Source organism: Athene noctua, chromosome 8, assembly GCF_965140245.1.
Source record: "Athene noctua chromosome 8, bAthNoc1.hap1.1, whole genome shotgun sequence".
Lineage (NCBI taxonomy): Eukaryota > Metazoa > Chordata > Aves > Strigiformes > Strigidae > Athene > Athene noctua.
In genome coordinates, this window is record NC_134044.1 from 17,308,967 (window position 1) to 17,336,488 (window position 27,522).

At 46.0% G+C, this 27,522-nt stretch overlaps 1 protein-coding gene across 3 annotated transcripts in view; it reads right to left on the reverse strand.

Moving 5' to 3' along the window:
* The window catches only part of TP63 (tumor protein p63), a 104,557-nt gene that overhangs the window by 64,832 nt on the left and 12,203 nt on the right, over positions 1-27,522 (reverse strand). For 2 of the 3 annotated variants that reach the window (XM_074911762.1, XM_074911763.1), the window contains exons 1-2: positions 18,647-18,720; positions 17,781-17,913 (exon numbers count right to left, since the gene is read on the reverse strand). In XM_074911762.1, coding sequence (XP_074767863.1) covers positions 17,781-17,913; positions 18,647-18,720 — 207 coding nt within the window. Of the gene's footprint in view, positions 1-17,780; positions 17,914-18,646; positions 18,776-27,522 lie in introns of those variants that run through there. The other variant, XM_074911761.1, reaches the window with a different exon arrangement.

Below are 27,522 nucleotides of genomic sequence, written 5' to 3' on the forward strand. Positions count from 1 at the left end.
CACAAGATGTTTAAGTCTAAAACTAGTTTCCCTCACTCCCCTCCCAGAACTATGATAAAAATCTTAACAGAAAGAGATTATTTAATTTGTCTCTCTCCCACAAAGAGCAGGAAGATCTTTGGGAAGGCTGAAGGAGATAATCAAAAGTCATGGCACATATTTCTTATCAGTGTTTGAACAAGATGTGTTTATTCTTTTGGCAATGCTTTAATTTGATTTTAGCAAACACTCCAAACTCTGCATCATCATCTCAGCCAAACTGCAGAAGAATCCAGAGTCCCTAAAGGGAATCTCTATTATCCTCATCCTCCCCTCCCAGAACCCAGGAAACTTGGACAAGACTGGACAAACTTGCACATACTCTCTTCACACCCGATTTTGTGCATGCTCCCCCACAAACATTTGTGCACAACACCTAAAATTCCAGATGTGGAGCTGAGGTAAGAAGACACAATGAGATCCAAAGGGTTCCTGTTCATCAGCACCTCATCACCCCATTACAACCACCCCAACGTCTCTCTCCTTTTCACATCTCCTACTCATAAACACACAGGAATGGATCTCCAGGGTCATCAAGTCCAGTGCTCTGCCAACAAAGAGATTAATCGTTCTTATAGTCAACCAAGATTAAATGCTAGGTTTGATTAAGCTGGAAAAGTGGTTGGGGCAGGTTCTACCTCCTGCCTTTCAGGGCTGTGATTCACTTCAACACCCTTCTCCTTTCTCACAGATTTTCTCATCCAGATTTTGCCCATTTGGGAGGAACTCCTTCATCTCATCCTGGCATTCAGCACTGCTCCTGGGGGCATGAGTGCCGTAGGGCCGTGGGCAATGGTGTGAGCTCACCGCCCTGGCCATGCAGCCCGATCCAGGGCTTACACAAGGGCCAGTTCCTAGGCTGTGGGGTGGAACATGTCACAGCACTGGTGGGTGCTGAGGGCAGAGCTCAGCATATGCAAGCAGGCAGCGAGCATCCTGGGGCAGCTGGGCAAAGCACCTTGAAAAATGGGCTTGTGGGAGGGGAATCCCCACTCTCCATTTTAAGATTTGATTTCAATGGAAAAAAAAAATACTTCCTCTAAAGTCCTTTTGTCTGTTTTTAAACTCAAACTATAGCCTATACCAAGTTTTTCATGAGTTGGTATGGCCACTTTCTGCCCAGTCCAGCAATAGCTCTAAAATCTGAACTTCAGCAAGCATCAGTTACAACAAATTGCTACTTCTATTTCCACATTGAGAGCTTTTTTTTAAAAAAATTATATTTTTATTTTTAAAGGAAACAATGCTAAAGCCTACATCTTGTTTTCAGGCTTAGGATGGGAGAAGTTCATCATCATCAATATATTTTAATTGAGCATTAACAAGTCTCCCTCTCTTTTGAGAGAAGTCATTAGGATGACTGCTCTTCCTCAGAAATAAAGCCAAGTCAGTGCTAATCAGGTTTTCCTTCTCCAGCATATGTTTTGCTAGATGAACAGAGTTGGTGCACCATGTTCAAATCCAAGAAGGGGAAAGGAGGGGGGAGTGGAAATCGGAGCTAAAGTCTTTTAAAAAACCTCCCCTGACAGCAACAGTGATGAACGGCATTTAAGCGGAGCGAGAGCACTCCTGAGCACATTGCTTCTGACAGATGAGCCCAGCAAGTCAACCATAGGGACTCCATAGCCCCACTGCTGCTATTCAACAAAAGTAGATCAGATAGCAGCAGACAAATAATGCCAAACAAACTCTGAGAAGTGCTTTCTCCACATTTAAGAGTTTATAATTAACCTAGAAAAAAAAAAGTCACCAATTTGGGTCTTCCGCACAGCAGCAGCAGCTAGGAACCACACGCATGCAGGGCGTTTGCACTCCCTGCAGAAGGGGAGATGGAAAACACACGGGTTTCAGTTTACCCCTGCCCTCCCCGAGTCGCCAACCTGCCACCCCAGGCGTGCAAGCCCCAAGTGTAGTTTTAACAGGTTTTCCTCGCCAGCTATCGTATCTAGCTCCTCTGTCGGCCTTGCAATTCCTATTTTGTTTTCTTTTCCAAGTGGCTGAGCTTCTGTCTGCTTCAGGTCTCATACCCTGTGCCCTCCACTTGAAGCATTTTCACCAGGAATACACACACGTGCACACACTCACACACACACACACACACACACAGAGGAGCTTTGGCTGCATTGCCATTCTGACGAGTGTCAACACAGCTGCTGTCTCCACTGGAATGTAAACCAATATTGTTGTTAGATCTCCCTCAACCCCAGGTAACTTCCTCAAAGATTTGCACAGCATGCGGCAATTCTCTCCACTGCCACCCTACAAAGCATCGACCCAGTTGGTTAAAAGCAATTAAATACATTTAAAAAAAAATAAAATCAAAGCTGTATCTGAAGTTTGCATTCCACTCGCGCCCATGCGGTACAAAAGGCTGTAGAAAGCGAAATGCATCCATTGTACACACGTTCATCCTAATATGTTTAGACAAACACCCTGTATAAAATATCTTGCTGATGCTGCAAGTCAGGAGACAAGGTATTAACAGCACTGAGTAAAAAAAGAGTTATTGGTGTGGACGTTAATGCAACATCTGCAGAAGAGAAACTTCGTTTGCATATTATTTTACTTAAAAAGGTAACCTAAGAAGGGATTTATAATGTATTTTTGGTTATTTCCTACATACCATCCACTTTTAACAACAAGCAGCAATTTCAGCAATAAAGGACTAGTAAATGAGTTGTAATTCAGTCAGAGAGACTGTTCAGACTGCTACAGGAACGCAACCTGTAACATGCGTTGCCCACAGTAAGCGACTGCCTTGCCTTGCTTCTCCAATGAAAGAAAATTATGTTTGGCTGATCAAGGTTCCCCCCAAAAATTTGCTGTCCCAAATGTAAAGACTCAAAAGTTCACTCTCATTCAGATATTTAGCCCAACAAACTCTGACTCCCATTGTAAAGTGCAAAAAGTTTCAAAAAAACAAGTGTATATTCCACACCTAACTTCAGGACTACAGGGATGAAGAAATATCACATGCATTCACTGAAAATAAAAACACATTAAAGATATCATAGCTCAAACCTAGTATCCTTACCTCGCTATACTGGGACTGGGCATTGTTTTCCAGGTACAACATGTTAGCAGTCAAATTGATCAATGCTGCTGTTCTTTCTTCTGGCTCCAGGATTTTGACAAACACCTCCCACCCCCTAGAAGACCCTAAAAATATGTGATGCTACTTGAAAGATAACAGGACTCGGAGTGTGCCTCTCTGCATAATTGAAGTTTCCCTTATATACCTAACTATAGGCAAGGAGGAGGAGGTGGGGCTCTCCTGCCTTACCTGTCCAATCTGTCAAAGTGCCACCTGGAGTCCTCCACTCCAATGGAGAGAGGCCTCTCCCAGCTCATTAAGTAGTTAGAATTCCTTATCACCAATCTCTAAAAAGCAAAGGGAAGAGGAGAAAATAACAAAAAAAAAAAAAAAAAAAGGAAAAAAGATAGAAAAGAAAGGAAACTATAACTTTCCCCCGTCACTTTTCTACATGTTTGGGAACTCAAAGACAGCCACAGAGTTGCTCCAAATAAGCTGCTCCAAGAAACTTCTATTTATTTATTTTCTGAGAAGACTCCAGTTTGGTTTTTTTGTTTGGTTTGTTGTGTTTTTTTGGGTTTTTTTTAGGCACAGGCTTTGTTGCTACCAAAGCTCAAAATATTTGGGAAGGGATCGAGATGCAACACTCGAGACCAGTGGTGCAGTAACACAGCTGAGCTTCTGGCTGCTGCAGCACAAGTTTGGGATGAAACCCAACAAGAAGCTTTCCGAGAAGCAGTCATTATTTCACGCACCAAAATCCAGCTACATTCTCTGTTATCTGCGTGTTCTAAGCTATACTCATAACCAACAGGTCCTATATTTGCAGGACATCACTCCAGCTATATTTTTTCCCCCCTCTTTTGCAATTGCTCCTAACCCGGTGCCTTAAAAAAAACCCAAAACCTTGCTTAAAACAGGTAATGTTAAAAAAAAAAAAACAAACAAAAAAACCCAAAAAAACCAACTCGTCCAAAGGGACTCGTGATTTTGAATTAATATATGGGAGAAGTTGTTGGGAATTACTCAGTAAAAACCACCTGGACGCTGTGCCCACGGCAAACTAAAAATTTTGAAGAGAAAGACAAGAAAAGCACTTAGCCGAGACTCGGTCTGTGGGAGAACAGAGAGCGCAGACAGGCAGATCAGAACAGCCTGGCTGTGATTTTACTTTGAGCGAGAAGCCAAAAAAAAAAAAAAAACCAACCCACCCTGTCCTGTCCCTGTGTCCTGAAAGGAGACGCCCGGAGCGAGGTCCGGTCTGCGCTGCGGCCGCACCAGCCGCCCTCCCGGAGCCGGGATGCCGCATCCCAAGCTGCCCCCAAACGCCTGGCAGAAGGAAGGGGACCCCCGCCAACCCGCCGGGCGAGCGGGATGCACGGCAAGAACAAAAGCCGGGTGGTTTTGCCTGCTCCCGAAGAGCGGGGTGAGCGCCATGGAGCAAGGGGAAAGAGAACACCTTTTTAAAGGGGTAGGGAGGGGGAAGAGAGGAAACCAAACATCCAGATCTGAGCGCGGCCGCCTGCCCTCCCAGCCTAATGACAGTGCTTCAGACTTTTATCTGAGGACCTGTCGTCAAACAGACCGGTGCCTAAGTGCCAAGTACCCTCACGCATGGCGAGCTCTGGCAGCCAACACCAAACCTCCTGCTGCAGGCGGCGAGTGACCGGCCCACAGTGCCTGGAGGGGGGAGAGGGGTCCCCAGCAGGGCTGAAACCTGCCCGTGGCCTCAATATTTCTGTGCAGCCTCGGCCCAGGAGCTGCTGGTGCTCCCCGCCATGCCGACTCCCTTGCCTTTGGGCACCATTTAACCCCAACGTCTCTGGGCACACAGGGAGAGGGCTCCAGGTTCACAGGGAGATGAAAGCACGCAGGCTGTGCTGCTCGGGGTGCTAACGGCTCTCCAGCCGTACGGCAGCAGAAGGAACCACCACCAACTCCCTACCAATCCATGAACTGAAGGACACCAATCTACGACTGGCCTCTCTCCTGGCTAGAGACAGGCAGCACGTTCATAGGACTGCCACTAATAAAATGGGGCAAAACCACCTTCAGGCAGGAACCAACACAAGAGCAAACACAGAGCAGAGGATTACAGTGCCCTCCCTACCCTGCAACAGCTCACTGCCACAAGAAGCAGGGTCAGACGTCTCATTTAGCTCTAACCCCGCGAGCACAGCTCAGCAGAGGACTGCTGGGCACAAAAGCAAAAGGTTGCAGGCATTTCCAGTGCACCTTCCTGATTTCTTCTCAGCACGATGCAAGGAGGTGCTTCCAGTAACAGGCTGCAGAGAGGAGCAGAGTCCTCCCCAGCCGAGGGAGAGGAGCCCTACCTACCATCAACTGCAACATCCCAGCTCGGGCTGGGGCCACACACATCTCCAGCACTCCTGAACTACCAGCAAGAGTCTCCTGAGCGCACAGCAGTTTTCCTACATCCCAGGAACAACTCAACAGACCACTACCACAGCCCCTTCCTCTCCATCTTCCCCGGCAGCACCTAACACCAGGGGCTATGCCTGATGCACTTACCTGATCTCACCTGAGATGGGTACAAGCCAAAAAGCCACACAAGCACTAATCTGAAGATGCAGGCAAGGTTTGCAGGGAGCAGCCACAGCACCGTTAGCCAAACGGGTCACTTCGCAACACCACTGCAAAGCTTGCATGGAGCTGGACATCAAGCTAGAAGTCACCTGTGGATTTTCTATTGACTAGTAGTGAGGAGAAGTAATGCTCAGATGATCATTTTGCCCCCTGAATACTGTCAAATTTTTGATACTGGCCCATTAGTTCAAAGCCCACGGAGGGGAAGGAAAGAGGAGACGGTATATACAAACATAGATCTCCCAACCTCAGCAAGTCATTGCAAAAAATCTCTTGTACTAGCTGTGCTGTGAAACTCAGAAGATCCACCTTTTCCAAGTCATTAATGCAGCACTGTTGTGTTAGGTATGTGCTATCTTCTGTCCCACAGGTGGCTGGAGGTGGTTGTGGGTGAAGCAACACCCAGATGCACTACACAGAGATACGTGGAAGTTTATCCAAAGAGATCTGCATGTCAAACATGAGAAGAAGTGCATATAGCATGAATAAATTGACAAGTCAGCACAAATCCCTGCCCTCTATATGCACAGCCCCGACCTGGCTCAGTGTTTCAAAGGCATTAGCCTGTGCGGTCACCTTGAAGTGGATGCTGGACAAGTGGCTTTTTGAGAATCAGTCATGCACAAGTGACACAAAAGAGGCCACCACCACCCTGACAGGAGGTAACAGAGCATGCACCAGACACTGCGCCCACCAGCGCTGCTGCAGCCCGGGCACAAGTGTACCCCTCTCATCATGTGCACCCTGTCCCATGGGCTGGTGTCATGTCTTGAATATTCATACCAGCACCCATGGCGCAAGAGAAGAGGTAAAGGCTTGATCACTCGCCTTTCTACCGGAGCATGAGAAAGAAAGTTCCTGAAGTCTCATTTGATTCACTCTTTTTGCAAATAAAAAAAAAAAATTAAAAAAAATTAAAAAATCACATAGATCAGTCTCCAACAACCTAATAGCAGTGAGGCAGCATCTCTTAGAGGCTCTCAGAAGGAAACTTGACTCCCTGAAATAGTGTATACTTAAATGGCTGAGTCACAAAACCAAAGGGACACCCCCACCTCCTCAAACTGCACACTCACTTCTCAGCAATGGGATGGTGATAATCACCATTTATCTAAGCCTTCTGGACAGGTCTCCAAAGGGAGACACCAACATCAGTCCTGTTGCAACTGTAATGGTCGAAGTCACAGCAAGACAATCCTTGTAGACAGAGATTACACCTTATTATACCAATTAGCCTAGTCAGAAAGAGCAAACAGATTCAGGCAAAGGCCCTCCTTTCACATGTTAAAAAGAATTACTTCATAGTGAGGCCAGTGAACAAGGTTTAACTCTATTCTTCTAGTCCAACAAGCTCTCCCCCACCCTGAACAGGAAAAGAACAAACTAGAAATTAAAGAAATCAACCCAAAGCATCAGGAGTTGTGTAAAGCCTTCACATTTTGTACTCTCAGTTGGATTGAATTTAAAGCCCAGAGCAGCTCAGCCTCAGGAAAGGAAATCTCTTTAAAGCAATTTACCTCCAATACTGTAGGAAACTAAAAAATAATAATTGCTAGTTAGATTTGAAAGTTTCAGCTGCAAACCTCCTGGGTCTGACTCAGATATTCTAGAAAGCTTCTGCAACACTTTGTGGCTCCTGCTGGTACATTGAAGAACAAAATAATACACAAACAAGACCCCTAAGTTTCCAAAACTAGGTATCAGCCAAGTCAAACTGCTGATTCAGGTTCTCTGAATGCACTTTCACTGTGATATTATATCGTTCATCCCAGCCTCTTTCACCAGTACCACTCATAATAACACTTCCTGGACACAAAGTGCGTGCACTAAATGGCAACGATTAAAAATGTCTTTGCCACAATTGTAGTGTTAATTGGAGATTGTGTAATTTCTTGCAGAAGGGGTGTGTGTGTGTGTGCACACACCTGCCCGTGTGCTAGGTGGTTCATGCAGAATTTCCTGCAGATCAAAGAAAGAAAATCTGCTCAGACCTCTTCACTCTTATAAAAATAGCATCTGGATCAACCACGTCACCACGGACTGTGACATTCACTCAGCTCAGAAATGTTTACAAATTAGGACTGAGATAACAGAAGGAGGAGGGAAAAAATAGAACATGGGGTTTGGGTTTTGGGTTTGTTTTTTTTTTTGTTTGTTACATCTGAGTAACTGCTGAATGCTCAAAAAGCAAATCTCTGCCAATTGGCTTTGGGAGTCTTTCCAGTGAAAACTTTACAGGGACAGACGTGATAGACTTGCAATAGCAGGCAGCCAAATTAAAGAATAAAAAGAAAATACTTTCAAAAATGTAAAAGTCACCTTCCCTTCTTGAAAACTCATGCAGAGCTGGTCTTCATTGCTCAAACCATAAGGAAGAAGAGAAAAAGAACCCAGAAGCCAGCACATACTGAAACAAGGACTTTTCCCATTAAAAAAAAAAAAAAAAAAAAAAGAGAAATACCATCTATGGCAAGACAAAAAAAAAACAACAACAAAAAGAGAGCTACAGTTGAAAGGCAGCATCCTGCCCGCTGCTGACTGGATACAGCCCTGTGTACATCCAGGCAGGCTGCGCCAGGGCGCTGCATGGGAGGTGCAGCTCACCACATGCAGGAGAGGGACAGGCACCCCCGGCTCTCACAGGATTAACGGCTCTGCTGTGCCCACGAGAAAAACATCGATGCCCTCCTGGCTTCTCCACCACTGACCCAGGGACAGGTCTGATGCCCAGAACTTCCGATGGAAAGCACTCAAGCATTATGAACCTTTAACCTAGAAACATGCCCTGGCTGCAAGTGCTTCATACTGAGGATCAATTCCTTCTTGCAAGGATTCCAAATTGCATTTTCTTTCCCATTTTACAAGTGTGGGGTAAAGAGACAGACTCGCCGAGGGCCGGAGGCGAGCCCAGCTCCTGGCTCTGCCCGCAGCACAGGTCAGCTACTCCTTCCCCCAAGGAGCATGCCCTCCCCCTGTCACAACAGCCTGCCCTCCGACCCTGGGTAAACATCTGCGCACGCTGCTTATTTGAGCTCCTCTAGCCTCCTTATCTCCCCCAGAACACCCCTAGGGCTAATTAGAGAGTTAATGGCATCATGTCAAGAGATAACGCTATGTGGGGGGAGCAGGGAGAAGGAAGGTGGAAAGGAGTTGTGAAACAAAACCAGTTCCCTTCACAACTGCTGTGCAATATTGGTTTAGGAAGGGCGCACGAAGCCCCCAGGGACTCTGCCCTCCAGCTGCCAAGCTCTATTTAATGAGAGCAAGACACTCCTCTGGAGAGATTCAGCTCTCCAGCCAAGATGATGCAAAGTCCCCATGCCTTCCCTACCGTCTGCACAACCAAAACCCCTCCAACCCCACCAAGAGAGGTCGTTCCTACCAAAACGCCAGCAGGGACTCACTTCCCACAGTTGGTGTACAGTGCAGGATGGGCATCGAGCATACAGAGGATCTATCAAAAAGTATTGTCCATTTATTCCTGGTGCTCCTTTTATCTAATTTTTCCACTTCTTTTTGTACTCTAGTGACTCTCTTTAAAGAGCAGTTGCTTTCACTGAAAATGCTTAGAGATAAAAGGAAACAATTGTCTAGACACAGAGATCTTTGCAAGGCAGCTGATAAGCCTGCAAACCCTCTGGCCAGCAGACACTTTTGCACTGATGAGTGCAAAACCATGGGTCAGCAGATGCTCATGTACGGAGACACAACCAGAGGACTTTGGGTGTTCAAGGCTCTGCTATCAGCAGCTCTTTTGTCAGAGTAACAACTCTCAACATTCAAGCTCCACTTCTGCCTGATGAGGATCTTTGGATGCTCAGCACGTCGTGCTTGTCCCTTCCTCCATTTTCATGAAATATTTTACAAAAGTAAGAGAGAGGACATTACAGCAGAAAGTTGAGGAGAATTGCTCCTGAGCAGCACCAACTGCCCCATCCCTCCTGCTGGAGGAGGGACAGGGTCATGGCACAAACCTGCATCCCAGCACGAGACAGAGCGTTCTGGCCAGGGAAAGGGAAAAGCAGGAGATAGCAACAGATTAGAAAGTCTTTGTTTTTAATTACGAGAGGAGCAACTGTTGACAGACCAGTGTTGTTCTTGCACAAGCAGCTGCGGGGAAAGTGTTGCTCTTTCTTTATCTTGTATAAACTACAGATTGCTCTCAGGAAGCACATAACTGTTCATAAATGCACAATCACAGTAGCTCTTCAGAGACAGCCTCTACTAGACTGCCAACTCCCTCCCACCCAAGCTCTTGTGCAATAATTCAATAATAAAAAACAGTTATCACTTTTCAATAATTCAAAACAGTCCCCCAGACCTCTGGTTAAACCCTGACCCTGCAACTGATGGCCATTCACGCTTGTGAGCACATCACCATTACCCTATATTGCCCTTGTGTGTTGGGCCACAACATACATCCCAAGGCAGTCAGGGAGACTGTCTGTTCCTTGTTTCCTATGCAGAAATGTTGTATTCTGCAGTGCTGGTCTTTGTCCAGATGCCCTCTGCCTGCTCTCCCATGTCACATCCACCACCAGTACGGCAACAGTCATATGAACCATAGAGTTCAGATATTTGGCCAGAGATCTTCCCCAGAAGATTGATTGCTTTAGTTTCTGACTTAATCCAGTCTGGACATCACCATGAGGTTCACCATGGCCATCCATGCCCTCAAAGAGAAAGAAGGGTGCTTCAGGGTACCCTTTCCTTCTGTTTAAGCAGGCTGGAGATAAAAATCCATGCTTTTAGAGTGACAGTTACATTCGTTACTGAAAACTCCTTTGATCTTTCATTAATCTCTGCAAATTCAGATGCTGATTAGCAAAGACTTCATTCAGCAGTGAGAGAACTAACCCAGGCCACAAACCACTCCTTAATCTACGCTTCACAGAGATTGATTTAATTTTCTGTGACTGCCTGACAATTCACTCCCTCATTAATTTCGATGCTATCAAATCAGCGACAGTGAGGTGGAAAGCAGATGGTAGAGACATTCAGAGGAAAGAAAACCTAGTCCAAAAGTCTCTTCGTGAAATATTGGAGGAAAAAAATAATAGTAATCAACAGCACTGTGGGCAGGATCTGCAGAACCACAAAGCAACATGTACAGTGAGACTTTGGATGCATAGGACTTTCTTCAAAGCAAGAATCCCAATTAAAGCAAGAGAGAACTTTAAAAACAAAAGCTACACCCCACAACTCACTGCAGCACAAACACTTTGGCTGTGTTAGAAAAAGGAAGGGGAGTGGAGTGCTCCCAGGGCTGTGCTCCAGGTTTGTCTTAGCCTGAAAGGAGCATCCTGTGAGCCTGGCCACCCCTTCCCAGGCATGGTCAGCACTGCAGCTTGCCATAGCCCCATGAGGTGCTCTGCATCCATCTCACCCCACAAAGTGGGGTACCATAAGTCTCGGCAAAGTTTTCATTTGACAGGATACGGACAGCTCAGTTCATCACCATACTTCCAGCTAATAAGAGAAAAAGGCCTTATTTCCCTTATTTCAGCAATTTTTTAGTTAAAAAAAACCCAATGAAACCAAAACCCAAACAAAGTCCAGAGGAAGGTGAAGTTTGGAGATGGCCACTCCACTTCTGCTGGTATTCAAACTGTGCTTCATGCCTTGCTGAAACACCAGCTGCCCAGGGAGTTTACCACTTATGGGCTCTAACCCAGTCAAAGCACTCCCAACAAATACGTGAATTATGTTTATAGTCTAAGAAGAAAAAAAAAAAAAGGGGGGTGGGGTGGGGGGGATTCTATCTCCAGTGAAGTTCCCATCAAGACAGCATAAACCCTAAACTTGCTCTGGAGACAAAAGTGCCAATGATCTGTTGCTCCAAGATCAAGATGCCTTTTAATTAAGTATTTGTGCAGAACTTTTAAAGATGTAAAATAAGCAGTAACGCATTATTGCTCCATACTTAAGCACAGAGCACGTGCAGCACCATGGAAACCTTTGGAGGCAGGCCTACCTGCTTGGGGAAGATGTTTTCTGAAGCACTGCTTCTTTTGTTCAGAGGTATTTGCATGTAGGCAGATGACAGGACTCACAATTGCAACACTCTTCCACCTCAAGTGCTTGTAGTAATACAAGCCGGGGAGTCAAAGCCAGCCCTCCAGAGGAGCCAGGCCAGAACGAATGCGAAACACCCCATCTCACACATGGCTCTTTTCCAGTAGGTTTGTGCTTGTCAGCTTAAAATTAGTTTATTCCTTCCCAAGACAAATGTAAAGCAAGATACCGAAAGGGCAGAATATTTAAAGGAATTTTAGATACACTTCCCAAATGATCCATAACACAGCAGTCAGATCACTCACTGTTTTTTTCCAATACCATTGAGAATTCAGGGAACTGGCATTAAAAATAAAACACTTGGTATAACGATACTCATCAACTGGCTGAATTCCTACGAAAAGAAATGCAGCCAGCCCTGGTCTGAAGCCAAAACCAGGACAAAGCAGCACAGAAAAGACAGCTATTGAAAAATTATTTTAAATAAACAAATATGTCTTTAGAGCCTTGCTACACACAGAATAAGAGAAATCTTCAGGCTTCGGCCAAAACCGAACTTACAAATGTATTTGCTACTTGCATCCTTTATCTGAAAGAATTGACCATTTCTGGATTTGGATCTGCAGCCCTAATGATTAGACCATTTGGAGGGACCTACACTGCAGAAGATTAAACATTCAGCAGGATTACAAAGCCAAGCCTAAATTAGGAGACCTTATGAGTTCAACTGCAAACAAGAGAGGTGCTGGAGGGAAACTTCCAGCAGAATAATGCATTTGCTCATTATGGAAATACCTCTGCATAATCTCAACTTTCTTTGCACAGCTATGGAACGAACAAATACCCACAAAGAAGAGAAACTTGGCAAGCCTCAAACTCTCTCAAGCACAAACCAGACAGTAATAAAAGCTTTGATCATATCCCTGTGCTGTGCAAAGTCCTTCCTTCCTTCCTTTCCATGGTCAATCCAGGAATACTTGGGCATGGAAACAGATGGCCACACAACCCACTCTGCTGCATCTACTTATCAAATCAGCCTTATCCTCCAGGTGCAAAACCATTTCCCAACAAAATGCAGGGCTGTGGCACCTGCCAGAGCCCTGGGAAGCACAAACCACGCGTTATTCAGCCCCTGCACTGAGATATTCTTCCTGCACTGCTCAGCCACACCATACATGCCATGCCAGCTCCCTGCCCTGCTGTCAGTGCGCAGGGATGCCCTTCCTGCCCTGCATTCCCACCACCCCATAACCAGTTTCCAACTGCTTCCTCAGCCATTACCTCAATCGCAAGAGACAGGATGCAACAGACACCCTTCTGTACAGTGGGTAGCTCTGCAAGGGCCTCAGCCCCACTCCTCTCCAGCTCACCAGATTACAGCATGGAAAGCTATCCTGTACAAGGTGGCTGGGGTGGGGGTGGCTCTTCCATGAGCCTACAGCAGGTTAAACCTGGAAAAAGTTTCTTGTTTTCATTGGGAAGCATCAAATACCAACTCTGAGATGTGTCATTGGTGTGAGGGCTGAGTCCAAGAGCCTTGATGCCTCCATGTCCTCCGTGGGCTGCATCGAGTCTCTCCTACAGCCTAGTTTTATCTCCACCTCTGCGCATAAAGGAGAACAGCAAAATTAGAGCTGAAGCTTTTGCTTTTAAAACTATGAAACACATGTTGCACCTCCAAGATTTCTGTAGCCACCAGGCTTGGGACACCCACAGCCCATGAAGCTGAGGACCCAAACCCAAAAGGACACAGCTCTGTCTGTGTCACCCGCACCACCATCCCCAGGGCAAAACCCACCCCTCAGGGAGCGCAGCAGTGCCTAACCAAGCCACACAGAGCAAATCCCCATGATGATGTACAGAAGATGAGGAATGACAAAATAAAAACAAATAAAAAGGCAAGGAATTCTCTCTCCCTTTTGTGGGGAGGGACAGATCCAGGTTAAGAAAACTCTGACCACCTCGACTGTCTGGGGAAAAGGCATTCCACTGAACTGGTTCGGCAAGGAGCTGCGGGAGGACGGCTTGCTCAGGGGCATGAAAGGAAGGTATGTACAGGGGGAGGGGGACGAGCTGCTCCATCACTGGGGACAGCACTCCTGCTCCTACTAGCAAGGTCCCCGGAGCCCCAGACACGCTGCTGGGATGGTGACAGAAGACTTCCAGACCCTGCAAGCCCCTCAAATAACACTTTCATCAGGATGCTGCCCGCTGAAGTCCTCAGCCCAAAGCAGCTATGTTTGGGTCCAGACTAGCATCTCTTAGCATCAGTGAGCAGTTTAAAGGACTTCTGAGGGATGGTAAAGGAAGGCAATTTTGCACCTGGTATGGCAGGCTGACAGCACACCGTGAGGGCTCCAGGGCAATGCAGGGGTTATTGCACCGCCACATTCATTCCTAGAGAGAGGTCTCCAGACCCCTCCTCCCTGTAGCTCCAGGATATTTAGTTAGTTAGGAAAAAAAAAAAAAAAAAATCCTTTAACATTACCTGGTTTCTAGCACTGCAGGATACAGCCATCAAGACCAGTGTTCCTCTTGAATGAAGGGAGCTGACCACCAGGCCACCACAGACCCCCCAAGGTGCTGGCTACATCCTTGGTGAGGAAAGAGGCTGGGGACCACCTTCTGTGGTGGGCCTAACGAATGGTGGGACACGCATGCAACTTGCCTTCCTGCACATCCGCAGCTCCTTCCCACGCCAGGGCCATGGCAGAGACTAAATGTTCTCTGCTCCCACAGGGACCACCAGCCCCTCACTCTGGCTATGCAGAAAGGCAGATCTCCGCTGGGATTTCCCAGCCTGCTTGTGGTTAATGCCATGGGAGAGGAAGGGGCACAGCCGGCAGCCTCGCAGATGAGCTACCCAAGACATTGTGAAAGATCTGGTCACAAGGCATGCTGCTGGGGAACGCTGCTGACTGCCTAATGTTACACAGACCCACAAACCCTCTTCCTGTCCCTGCCAGCTCTTTTCATCCCAAGGTAGCGCCAATCACCAGTTTCTCTTACCCCTTCTTATATGGGACACAGGAAGAATATTTCTTCTTTAAAAACAAGAGTGAGAACTGTCAGGTTTTGGCTCAGCAAGAGACAGAGCTGCAGCTGAGACAAGAGAGGTTTCTTTGTCACCCAGCCTTCTTCTCCAGCTCTCTCCCCAGACAGTTGCATTTTCAAGGCAATTAACATAACTGATGGATGTTCAGCAGGGCAGGACTTATGCTCATTTTCCAGCCCACTGGTGGGAGAGTTTCTTCAGGCACTGCTCTGAACACTGTCACTCTTACCCCACCGCCAGCTCTGTTGTGAACAAGCAACTGTACCCCAAAATAATTTAAAAATCACAGGTCTCACCAACACAACTCTTGGGATCAAGGATGGACATCTTTTAAAGCTGGAAATTCCGTTTTTCAGCCATATGTTGCAAGAAGTTGCAGACCTTATTTTAGAGATTGATTGGGATTGCCTTACAGTCCAGGTCAGGACAATAGCTTTAAATAAACCAGTCGTAATTGCTTTGCACCTATTTAACTCTCACATGGTGGTGCATTTTGGAGAAGAGCTAGTCTTTTCCTCAGACAAATCTAATAATAAAAAGCACTCTGCCTTGATCTCATTGTTCATCTTCCAGGGCCCCTCTGTTTCTGCTGCATTCCTTTGTGTTTATCTGCCCTCTTCAACTCTTTGCTGCAATCAGCTGCGTGCAGCACCTTGTGTCTAGAAGTGACATGGCTGAGGTTACAGGAGAGACAGGTGCAAGGGGAGCTCTTGCCCCAAAGGTATCAAAAGGAAAAGAGAAGCTGGAGGGGAAGAGGGTTGTAAAGTATTTCAGATTAAAGCCGACAAACAGCAAACACCTTGCCCCAGGCTACACATTCTCTGCCAATGCAAGTTGCAGCGGCTGGGAGCCCCAGAAACAGCAAAGCAAACACCGACTTCTCTGCAAGGGGGAGTTGTCACCTGTCAGGGATGTTTGCAAATTTATAGGGAGGTGGTGGTGGTAAGGGGAGTAAAAAGTGCTTTCCTCATTTTAAAAGACAGGCTGTTTGCACAGGTTTGCGATGCATATTTTGCTTTGTAAAGGCTTTTGTCCAGCATTCAACTGAGCGAAGGTCCTGTCTTCCACTGAAGACAAACTGGAACACTTATTAATGTACATACATTAATGTACTCTGAGCCGCTGCCTTACAGTAAGGGCGAGGATGGGATGGAATTTCCCTGCTACCCCTTCAGTTTGCCATGTCAGGGAGAAACACTTCTTAAAGAAGTCACTGTGCAGCTCAGCTTCTCCAGAAATGCCTCCTGCAAGGCTGGGATCAAATCCATTCACAAGCAAGAGGTAACTTCATAGCAAAAGCTGCCAGCCCTCCTCTCCTAGCCCCAGCGCTCACTTTGGCAGTGCTCAGAGAGGACAAGAGGCAGGGATTTTCCATTCATGTTTCGCTGAACCACAGACAGGAGAGGGAGATTGAAAAGGGCTTCAAGTAAGCCTGTCAGCTACCACAGTGCTCTGTGGCCAGCTCAGAGGAACTGGGGATGGGGAAGCTTTGCTACCACTCAATGCAGCAAGTCCAGGTTTGAGCATGGAAGGAGCAAAGTTTTGCCAACAACCTTTGAACTGTTTGGGACTGTTTTTTAAGACGACATAGTTCAAACAGAACATTACCACCCACTTGGCCAATTAGGAACCCTTCTATACATGGAGAATCTTGTGGACTAGCTACTGAAGAGACATCATGTGGATCTGGTAAAAGCCGAGATCCAGATGCTGATCGAAGGCTTTCACACCACCTCTCTGTGCCCACCCAGCACAAATGCAGAATCAAAAGATAACCAGACTTCATGTCAGTCACCTCTCCTTGTGCACTTGGATTAGCTTCACCACATTAGCTGAGCACGTACCCAACTTCAAAGTGTCCTTTTTAACCTTTGCAATCTTGGCAGAGAAGAACACCACAGTCTCCCCAGTGGTCACACCAGAGCAGCTGTAACAGGTCAAACCCTCTGTCACTGGGGACTGTAATCAGTGGGACCTGGGAGCTCTTTCCTTGCAGACGTGATCCGCCAAGTTACGAACGCTGCCAGGATGCAGACCACCAACACGCCATCATCGGGCAGATTAAAAATGGTGGTTGATTAGCCAGGGAATTAAGTGACAGTTTCTCAGGATGGAAACACAGAACAAGAAAAATTACAGACACTAACACAAATTTCAAATCCCACATGATTTTTACCCAAAAGTATACAAAACCCAGGGGAAGAACAGAAATGGGACACAAACAGCTCAAACTTCTGATATACCTCCTGCTCCAGCCTGCAAGAATAGCACCTGGCTTCTTCACCAGAGCTATTGCTAAGAAAGAGCTGGTCAGTTTGTGCCAAAGGCAATGAACCAGCAACCACCAGTGTCTCATCGGCATTCCAGTCTTGAGCCATACTGGTGAGACACCCACGGCCAAGACTTGTTACAAGCACCTCCAGCTTTGTCTGTGTGGAGACACAGGAGGAAAAAAACCCAACCACAGCCTGAACCCAAGTTTTCATTCATATCTGACCTTCAAGAGAATAAAAACCAGTGAAGAACCCTTGCCCTCGGTCAGCAAAATTGCAACTGTGCCCTGAATACCAACTACTTTAATCCTGAGGCCACATAAACTAGCTCTAAGCAGGCAGAGAGCAGGGACAGTTAAGCAGCCAAGCAAGTGCAAGAGACTCCTCAGGTCTTCTGCCCGTTTAGCTGCCTCATCCCTCTCTCCTGCCATTACTGCAGCAGGCTTGCTCCCCCTCACATCCCTGGAGAGGCAGAGTGGAGCGATGCCTTTCCATGGGTCACACGCCATCCAGTTCAGCCCCATGTACAGAACCGCTGTTCACCACCACCAGAGTCAGTTGGCGGAGTCATGCTCCCGACCAGCTTCTGTGGGGGGGACACAGCAGGGAACGCAAGAAGGAACTTCCTTGGGCAGAGGCAGCAGCCACAGCTCCTCCACCAAGAGGGGGAAGATGGCCCCGAGGCAATGCAGCAAGAGTAGCTACTGCAAAAACTCCCCATTTGTCCCCAGATGTTAAGGAAGTTCTTACTACTCACCCACATTGGGTCATTCAGCTCTGTGTCCTGCACTCGGACGCAGTCCATGCTAATCTCTATTTTGTTTGTTGGGCCATCTTCAGAAGGGCCATCGATGAAGTTTAAATCGATCGGCTGAACTGAGCATATTGGCCTGAAAAGAACAGAGTAATGCAGTTAAAATTGGCTAAATTCTGCTCCCCCCCAGCCACATGTTAGGGTGTCACCCAGGACTTAGGCATGATCACAAACTGGTCTCAGGACAAAGTAAGTAATTACTAATGAACAACTACCTCATCACCTGCTATGCTAAAAGCAACCCCTGGACAGGACAGGGCCTGGAGGGACATTTCACTTGCCTGACCAGAAAAATGAGGTAAGAGCACAGGAGTTAAATCACTGAAAGACAGAACTCATGGAGGATTTATAGCAGTAACTGTCTCGGCATCAGTCATGGCAAATCAGGAAAAGGAACAGAGTCAGTTTTATTTCCTTCACTGGACCTGACGGGGTGAACTCTGCACCATCTCCACCTCCCCTCTCTCCCTGGCACCAGCAAAAGAGCCTAGACATAGAGTAATGACCCCATTTCCCTAGAGGAAAATGCCAACCATCCACCTTACTTAAGTGATCATGTGCTGGAAAGCAGTCAGCTCACCAACCAAAGCTCTTGAGGAGAGTGTCACTGCATCTGTTCCCCATAGCCTGGATGTAGAACCTCTTGAGAGCTCAAGAGCTGTCAATTATCACAGACTCACACTGACATCTTCTAATCAACAGGTACAGAAGACTCCAAAACCCCCAGCATCAGTCCACCGAGCAGCCTAATTATAGGTGTTCTGTCCCAAGACACCTTTTTCCCCAGGTTCCATGGAATGGTTACTTACTGTTCCAGGAAGTCCCAGATATGCTGGAGCACCTCTGGGCTGAGAAACTCCCTGGGCTGTGAGCTCTGGGACATGGCCGATCGGTAGTAACTCTCCTTCCAGGAGAAGTGGCTCGGAGTTTCTACAAACCTTAAAAAACAAAAGCAAAAAAAAAAAAAAAAAAGAAAAAAGAAAGAAAAAAAGAAGAAAAACACACACAAAGATATGTTGAATGCATGAGCCCAACTCGATGAAAACCCATAAATAGAAGCTATTGTGTGAAAAGGGAGACATGCTGAATGCCTGGAACATTCACAGCTGTACAACACACATTCCACACTGCTGCAGATGCTGTATTTAGATGGCAGAGAATTTGACCACCCTTCCCAGTAAGTTAAATATTCCTCAAAGTCCACTGGGATGCTGCACCATAAGAATCCAAGAGAGAAAAAAAAGTCACCTTCCATTTTACTCCCAAAATAATCAACTTCCCATATAAAGCATGTAGTCTTTGCAGCAGGTGAAGCACCTAAGTGGTGTGTGATTCCCCTGTCCCTGGCTGGTTGCCTCTCTAGATTGCATGATCTAGGATGATTTGAGTGATTTCTACACCCAGTCACTGCAGCTGAGGTCTTGGACTAAAATAAGAGGGTTTTTTTTTTAAATGAATAACAATAATTTTTAAATCTTGGTTTTGCTTTATTTTCTATGGAAATAAGTTCCATCACATCAGATTATATATGCTTGTCTACTGCCTTCTCACCTCCAATAATTTCTGATCCCAACCAGCTGATGTCCACCAGATCTGCTAATTACCTCGGCCATTTTTATCCCCTTAAGCTCCCACAAGCCTCACAGAAATAGGTGGGCCCAAGAGGAGCAGTGACGAAGCCAGAGCACTCGCGCCTTCCACAGCTGCACATTCTCATCCCACTGGCCAATTTCTAAATTCAAACGCAGCAGCTTTGACACCCGTGTCAAAATACTCAGCGGCTGCAGAGATGTAAGGGTGGGGGGAATTTCTCGGGTATATTTGCAGTTGACAAAAACTCTCAGTTCAACTTAATTAGTGTATAAGGCAGGTGACTGCCCTTCCTGCTACAAGGATGGGGGCACCTTGCAAAATTTTTTAATATAAAAGAGCTGCTTCAGCACAATGCAAGTGAATGGTCATGCTCCCTGCCAGGGGAACGGCTGTGGCAGGAGCCAGGGCTATAAATGGATCCCAAAGAGAACTGGACTAACATTTGTTTTGGCACATTTTGGTGCTGTTTAACACAATAGTCTAAACAAACTGCATGGAGGACCCCAATTTATTAAGCTGCCAGAATTAAGAAAGAGCATTACAGAGAGAAGATCATCACACTACAGTTGTTCTTCTCCTCTACTTTGTCCTGAAGCATCTATTTCTGGCTGCTGTTAGAGAGGGATCTATGTCTCTTTACTGAATTTTTATGGCCTCTTATGTTTTAAGCATGAGTCTCATCTACAAAAAGCAGGGCTTTCCTCACCTCTGCTGCCCACAGAACTGCATGCTCTTTGAAAAGCACAGACAGTTTTCCTAAGCTAATGGAAATCAAAGTGGTTTCAGCACCCAGAGCCACAGCCAAGCATGCCTCAAAATATGTGAAAGTATCACTTCAGTTGCTCATCCTTTTTGTGATTAACAAAAAAAAAAAAAGCCCAACATCCTTTAAAAGTTCATGAACAGCCGAAGACAAAAATAAAATTCAGAAGCGTCACAGATGTGACCACATACCCACACTACATGTGAATAATCAATCACAAATCCTCTGAGAACAGCAGTTATCCCACAAAGTACCAGAAATTACTCCTTTCAAGCTTTCAGTCTGGTAAGATACTTTCAAGAGTGCCATACTGAAACCCAGAAGAACAGATCTGGCCTAAAGCCTGCTATAGAAACTGTAAATCAGCACTACCCCGAGCTTTGGAAGAGAGCAATGGGGAGTGCATGCTCCCCAACCCTCTCTGCTGCTGAACTTGCAAACCCCAGGCACTGCTCAGTTCCCTGCACCCAGTCCTGACCTCCAAGGAACAGCCAGAGAAACCCCACAATAGGTTCTCCAAATCCACCAAAGTGCTCACTTTTAGCAATTATTTACCACTTATCACAACTACCCTTGACTTGAACGCTAAAAATCACTTTTTAGGAATTCATTGCCAAGGTAGCAATGACAACCATTCACACCAGCTCATTAATACAACTTCACCAGAGGTTATAACAAAACAGACCTTTCTCAGAGACCTTCTTTCTTTAAAAGTCTCAGTGCAATGAGATTCCTGCATGCTATAACATGCCCCACCTTTGGTTCTCAACTGCACTGTCTTAGGTCTCAAGAAGGCAAAGCCTGGTTTAGCCCTGCCTGCTCTGGCCCTTGCAGCCCCATTCAGCAGCAAAGCAGAAGTTGCTTACCATAAACCTATCCCAACCAGGCATTCTTCACAGTGCCTACAGCCTGCAGCACAAGAGAGGAAGGAGTTATTAACTGCACAGATCGATAAAGCCAGGTTTGTTATTCTATGCCTCTGAAGCTAAGAGAGCTGTTGGAAAGAGTCACACAAGTTAAAGATGCAACTGGTTCATCCCTGTACTAAACACAACTCCAAATTTCTCCAGAGAGAGTCATTTTCTATCTGTGACATCTCTATCCCTGTACCTAAACAAGCTCCTGGCTTACTGTTTCTAAGAAAAGCATTATCAGATTTTACCTGATGGCCAAAAAGGCACATTTCCCTATACTAAGCAAAAGAAGTTCCCTGGTTAATGCTTTCACAGAAAAAAAAAATTGAGATACTCCTCTGATGCTCTCTGAATACCTTTACTATCTAGTACAGCCTGATTTCCAAAGAAGGCTACAGGATTAGGTGGCTAACCTTGACAAGGCACCTGTGAGAAGGCTACAGCATTACAGAGGTAGCAAGCATTGCTTTTTACTCAGTTTGGTGCATCCCACTCTCAGGTGGGAAATTGCTATCAAGCTGCAAGAAAACCAGCACAAAGCCTAATACAAGCTAAACTGTCTCCTTCCCTCTGATGTTAATCAAATCTAAATCTAGTGTCATTTTTCTTAACAGTTTTCAACACAGAGCAGCAGCCTCTGTCTACTAAACAGCATACCTAAGTGCCCAAATTCGCTCTTCCAGAAGAAAATAACAGCTAAAGCCTAAGCAAGATCTGTGCATAAATTTTACTACTTAAATTGTCTTTTCCCACATCAGCAAACGCTCTAGCTTCAGTAAAATAACGTCTGAGTGCCTCAAGTTAATCACAAGATAGCAGGAGTCTGCACTGATCAAATTTCTCCTATCAGCTTCTTTTTTTATTAATAGACATTCAAACATCCCTTTTACTCACAACCTCTTATCCCAAAGCGCATCATAGGAGGTAACGCTACCAAACACAGCCTGTATACCAAACTACTGTCTATGACAGGACAAAGCATGGTAATAAGTCTTGACTAGTTTACCCTCTGCTTTAAGTCTACAAGCTAATTCCCTGCATTAACTACTGAAATAGTTGGCAGGATGCTTACCACAAGCAGAGAGCACTAACTGCACCAGGTTGGAACTAGAGAGATTTACAGCCCCCATCGAACTACAAGCTGAATAGGAAATCACACCCACAAGCCTCTCCTTTAAAAACAACTAGAGGATTATTAATTAACAGAAATAGCAGGTTAAATCTTCTCTTGAGAAGCAACACCTCACCAAGAGCACAGGACTTCCTAGCGCAGTGCGAGGACACTGCTCCTGAACCACAGAATCCCAGGACAGGTTTCAACCTAGCAATGCACTCCCACTAAGGTCTAGCTTAGCTCCATCCTGTTTATTTTGCTGAAGCAAGAGCAGCCCAGAATCCAGGTGAAAGCACTTTTCCAAATTCACTTGGCGGGCTGAAGCCTTGCAGACACTGATTATTCTGCTGCCTCCTGATCGATCATTTCCCCAGAAGTTTTGTGTTACAGCCCACTGAGTGGGGCTGCATCCCAGCTGATTCAGCTTGCCATCAGGCTAACCAGTGAGATCTTTGCAAAATATGGCAACAAGAGCAACGTGCCCCTGTAGCTGTGCCCACACAGCACTCAATTTCAGAGTCTCCCAGAAGGCTAGGAATGTCAAACTTCACAAAAAAACCAAAACAAAACCCACTTCACCAAAAACCAACAACCAAACACAAATCCCTGGCAAGCACAGCATTTGCCTTTCATAAGCCTTAGCCCATGTGCACTGCTATTGTATTTCCCTAGAGCTGAGGGTCCCAACATAAGTGAAAACGAAGCCCTGACTGCTTGGCCCAGCACAACATAAACTGGTGGCAAAACAGAGAGAAAACAATGCATTTCTGCTCCCACTACCTCGCTCGAAGCACATGCTTCTACTTTTCAGTCTCCCCTTTCCTAGTTTCTTATCAAATGCATTAAAGAAAAGCAATAGGGAAAAAAAAACAAAAAACAAAAAACAAACCAAAACCAACCACTTTCCACACCAAAAAAAAATGAGAGAAAACTATTAAACTCAACTATTTCAATGCAGTATCTTTTCTCACCCAAAAAGCCACCTCTCACTGCAAATCACCTTTCTTAGAAAGGGCTAAACCCAAAACACCAAAGCTTGACTTACCACTGGGGAAAAGACACAAGCTCCTGAGGAAAACAAGACCCAGGTTTGATACAGAGCATGCACAGCCCCTCCTCTGTAGCTTTAACCTTAAAGGCAGATGCCACCTGCTTTCACTGATACAAGTTTGGATCTGATCTGCTACAGGGCGCAGCTTATAGAACTGGGACACATGTGTGAGTCCAGCAACCACCTTCCAAAAATGACAAAGACAGTTAGAACCAAGAGATACCATAGATTTCTTTGTGTTTTCATCCAAAAAAGGCTTGGAGCTTCAACACTCTGAACCGCCCCCAGGTTAATAGTAGAGTTTATGGGGAAACCAGAAATAAGGTATCTCAGTGAAGCGGCTCAGTTGGGTTTCAAGAGATCCAAGCACTTCCAGTTCTCCTGAGTTTCCCTCAGAAGGTGGAGCTCTGGAGTGGTTTGTATTTCTCCCCCATGGTGTGCAAACTCTCGGAAACCATCAGTGTGGTTTATAGATGCCAAACTTCATGGCTTAATATTGGTGTGAAGCCACAGTGCAAAATCTTGTGAGAAGAAATCTTTCACAGTAGGGACAAGCAAAATGATTTTGAGCTTTTTTTCTGCTTGATGCTAAAGTTACAGGTTGTTGCTTTCTGCTTCTCTCCACCAAATGCCTATCAATGGTGTACAATTTTCTATCACTGGGTCTGTAGTCCTCAGTCAGTGGACAAGCAGATGGGGAGAGAAATCTTTCTTTGTAAGCTACAGATTTTGCTATTTTTTTCATGAAATATATTCCTCTAAAGGACCTGCTAGCAGAGTACTTGGGAAACCTTGATGCAAAAAGAAGAACATCTACTCTTATGAAGAAAGCATTTCCACATTATACAAATGAACTCAAAGAATAATTAATAATGTCTAAATAATGATATCTAATATGGCTCATTTTATTCATAGCTCTCAAAGTGCTCAACAAAGGAAGACAGTGTAATTACTCCCATTTTACCTGTGGGAAAACTAAGGCACCAGGAGGTCATAGGATTACTCATCATTACTCAGCAAGCCAGTTGTACAGCCAGAAATACAACCTTGGTCACCTGAGTTCCAGTCTGGTGCTGCTCAAAAAGGAACTGGTGAGTTTGGGTGTCTAGATAGAGAAATTCAAAAAGGCCTTAATTTCTTCAGGTGGAGTATGCCAAAAGCAAGAAACCCCTAAACTTCATTTATCTTCAGACACCAAAATGCTGATGCCCAGGAATGAAAATCAAGGCTGCAGAAATGCTATGACCAGCTCTAAGCCGCATTCAAGAGTTCAGGGTGGGAGTTCAAATCCAGATACTCAGACTAAAAACTATTCTTTCTTCCTGAATGCTTACAGCATTTAACCACTTAACAGCCCTTAATTCACGCAGAGATGAATGTATTAGCCCTCAACCATCATGGGCTGGATAGAGAAGAAAGTCACAGAGCAGAGAAGTCAGCAGCCTCAGCTCCACCTCCAGCAATCCCAATCCATGTGCTGGCCCCTGCCTTCTCCAGTTACACCTTGGAGTGCATCAAAAGCAACGATAAACAAATGATTTAAAGTTCATGAGCGTTACCCTTAATTGCCTGAATCTTGGTGTTAGTTGTATTTTTAGCTCTTGAGTGGGGAGGGGGCTCCTTTTCGGCCCACACCATTAAAACTCGAGGAACTTGGCAGCCCACGTCCTGCTGGAATTCCCCCGCTCCGCATGTTAACACTGCAGTGATTTGTAGACATCGCTACCTAACGGAGCCCACAGCTGTGCAAGAGGAGAAGGAAGCAGGGTCTGGCAGCACGGGACAAGCGTGCGCCTGGCAGGCAGCGTCAGCTGGAATTCCCCGAAGCCTGGAGCATGCTTGTCCCCCATGGCCGCATCAGCCACCCTCAGCCAGCAAAGCACAGCCTGGAAGCACCCCTGAGAGACCTTTGGTAATCAAACAGGTAAAGTGCTGCAAACAGTGGGGCCAAAGGGAAAGCCAAATGGTAGACAGGCAGGCTCTCACCCCCTCAGAGAAGAGATTGCTGTTGAATTTCAGGGATCTGTATTGCACCTCTTTCTATGGCTCTTTCTGTGTCTACTTCATCAACAAGCGGCCCCCCTTCTCCAGCATTAACTGCACTGTACTACATATTTTCCTGTTTCTTTCTCTGCCTGATACCATATTCCAAGGTCTTTGCACATGTAAGCCCAAAAGAGACTGACTCCCATCCCAGCAGAGGTAGGTCCTGCTGAACTGCACTCACAAGTATTTATTCTCCTTTAGATTTCCAGCCCATCTTTAAGATTTAGCTTTTTGAAAATCTAGACTTCCAGCAACTTCTTTATATCCTTCAGATTTTCCTTCTATATGTGTTAGTCCTAGAAAACATCTCTGGAAGAAGACTGATGGATGAATGGATTTGGAAGGGCAAATGTAAGGAGTAACAAACATTGACACACAGAATGTTTTTGAGAGAGAATATAACTTTCACCTATGGTTCAAATGTCCATTTTTTTCCCTGATCCCATGTTTTTCAGATGTTTCCGAGATCTGATATCTCACTAAAAAACACGTGGACAACAGCATGGGTTATGGGGAGGGGCAACTGAGAGAAAAGTGGTCCAGTGGCATGGAGATGTGCATTAGAAAATGAAAGAAGCTAACTGCCCAAAGGGTGAACCCTGATCTCAGAAGTAGCCACCAACCAAGGAGATATGGGGAACACAAGAAGGAACTGGGAGTGACAGTGGCAAAGGACTCTGTGACACTGCGTGTCCTACAGCGTCTGCTGAGGACAGCCTAGGGAGGACTGTTAGCTTCTTCCTATTCTCTAGGCAAATGACACTTGTACTGCACACGCCCTGTTTCAACTGTGAGATATAGGATGTTTAGAGGAATTAGAGCAATTCTGTCTCAGAGGGAGATTGAGTTGCCTCTAAAAACTCTGAGTCTGCTAGAATCTACTGTAACAGTGCTTCCTGATCTCCCTGTGACTTGGATTTCTCTTTTGGAAGCATATGTGTGTGAGCTGAATGGAAAGAGGTAGGAAGGGATTGTTTGGCTTTCTGGCTGCTCTCTACTCAAGCCTTCACTGCGTGGGCAGGACTGACCTATATTAAAGAAAGTGAAACTGGCTGCACAGAATGATCTCCTAATTCACCACGCTGAAAAACACAAGGGGGTTTTTTCCATTCATCATCTTCTTTCAGTTAGGGTCATCTTAAGTAAGACTATGCCTACAGTTTTTGCCAACATTTGCAGCTTTATGGCAGCCCCTCAAAACCCATTATATCACTGCAGCCCTGGGCCCCACACCAGCACTCTTCTCTAGCGCTGGCAGCAGAGGTCCTTTGGAAGAAACAGGCTCCCTCTGTGTTCCCATTGCTACCGTGCTGAGGGGTTCCCAGCTTGGGCACGCATGGCCTGTTCCCCACAAACTCCTGGGAATGGCTTCTGGAAGCAGAACAAGTTCAGAGTGCTATCAGTAACCCCCACAGCCTGGGGAACCCACTGCATCTCCTATCTACATCTCATCACATCTGCTATCTACATGTCATCATTAACAGCACAACAGTGACCACTTCTACATAATAGAGGCATTTCTTTGTCCTCAGGGCTTCAGGAGCTAATCAGTCCACCAGCACTAGAGGAACCATCCCCTAATTGTTGGAGCAAGTCACCCCTAATTTTTTTTTTTTCCTCTGAGGATTCCGTCAGCATCTTGTGAACTTTCCCAGACCCCTCTTATCTCCCACTCAACCTTGGACAGCCCCTTTCCACCCTCCCCTTCTCACCCATCCCTGGAAACTACCTCCTCACCCAGCCACAGACATCTCCTCCCCTTCTGCTCAGCCCTGACACCCACTCCCTTTCTCAGCAGTGGCTGAGATGGAGCTCTGGCCAAGGTGAAAGCACTGCCACAGTAACTCCTCCACTCGCCCACTGCAATTGGTGCTTCTAGTCTGGGGTACAGAGCCCTCATAACCACCAGAAGACTACTCAGGAGCCTGAGCAACCTGTATTGGAAAGCCTAGAGTTAGAGCACAAGCCTGGAGCTCAGGACACCGAACTCAACTGCTGGTGCCTGGGTGACCTGTCCATCTTTGCCCCTCCATTCCTGAGGTATAGCAGTGCCACCAACTTTGTAAAGCACACAGAGACCTGCTGACCATCAGTACATCTCCACAGAAGTATGGTGTGGTAGGCTGACCCTAGCTGGACATCAGGTGCCCATCAAAGCTGCTCTATCATTCTCCTTCCTCAGCTGAACTGGGAAGAGAAAATAC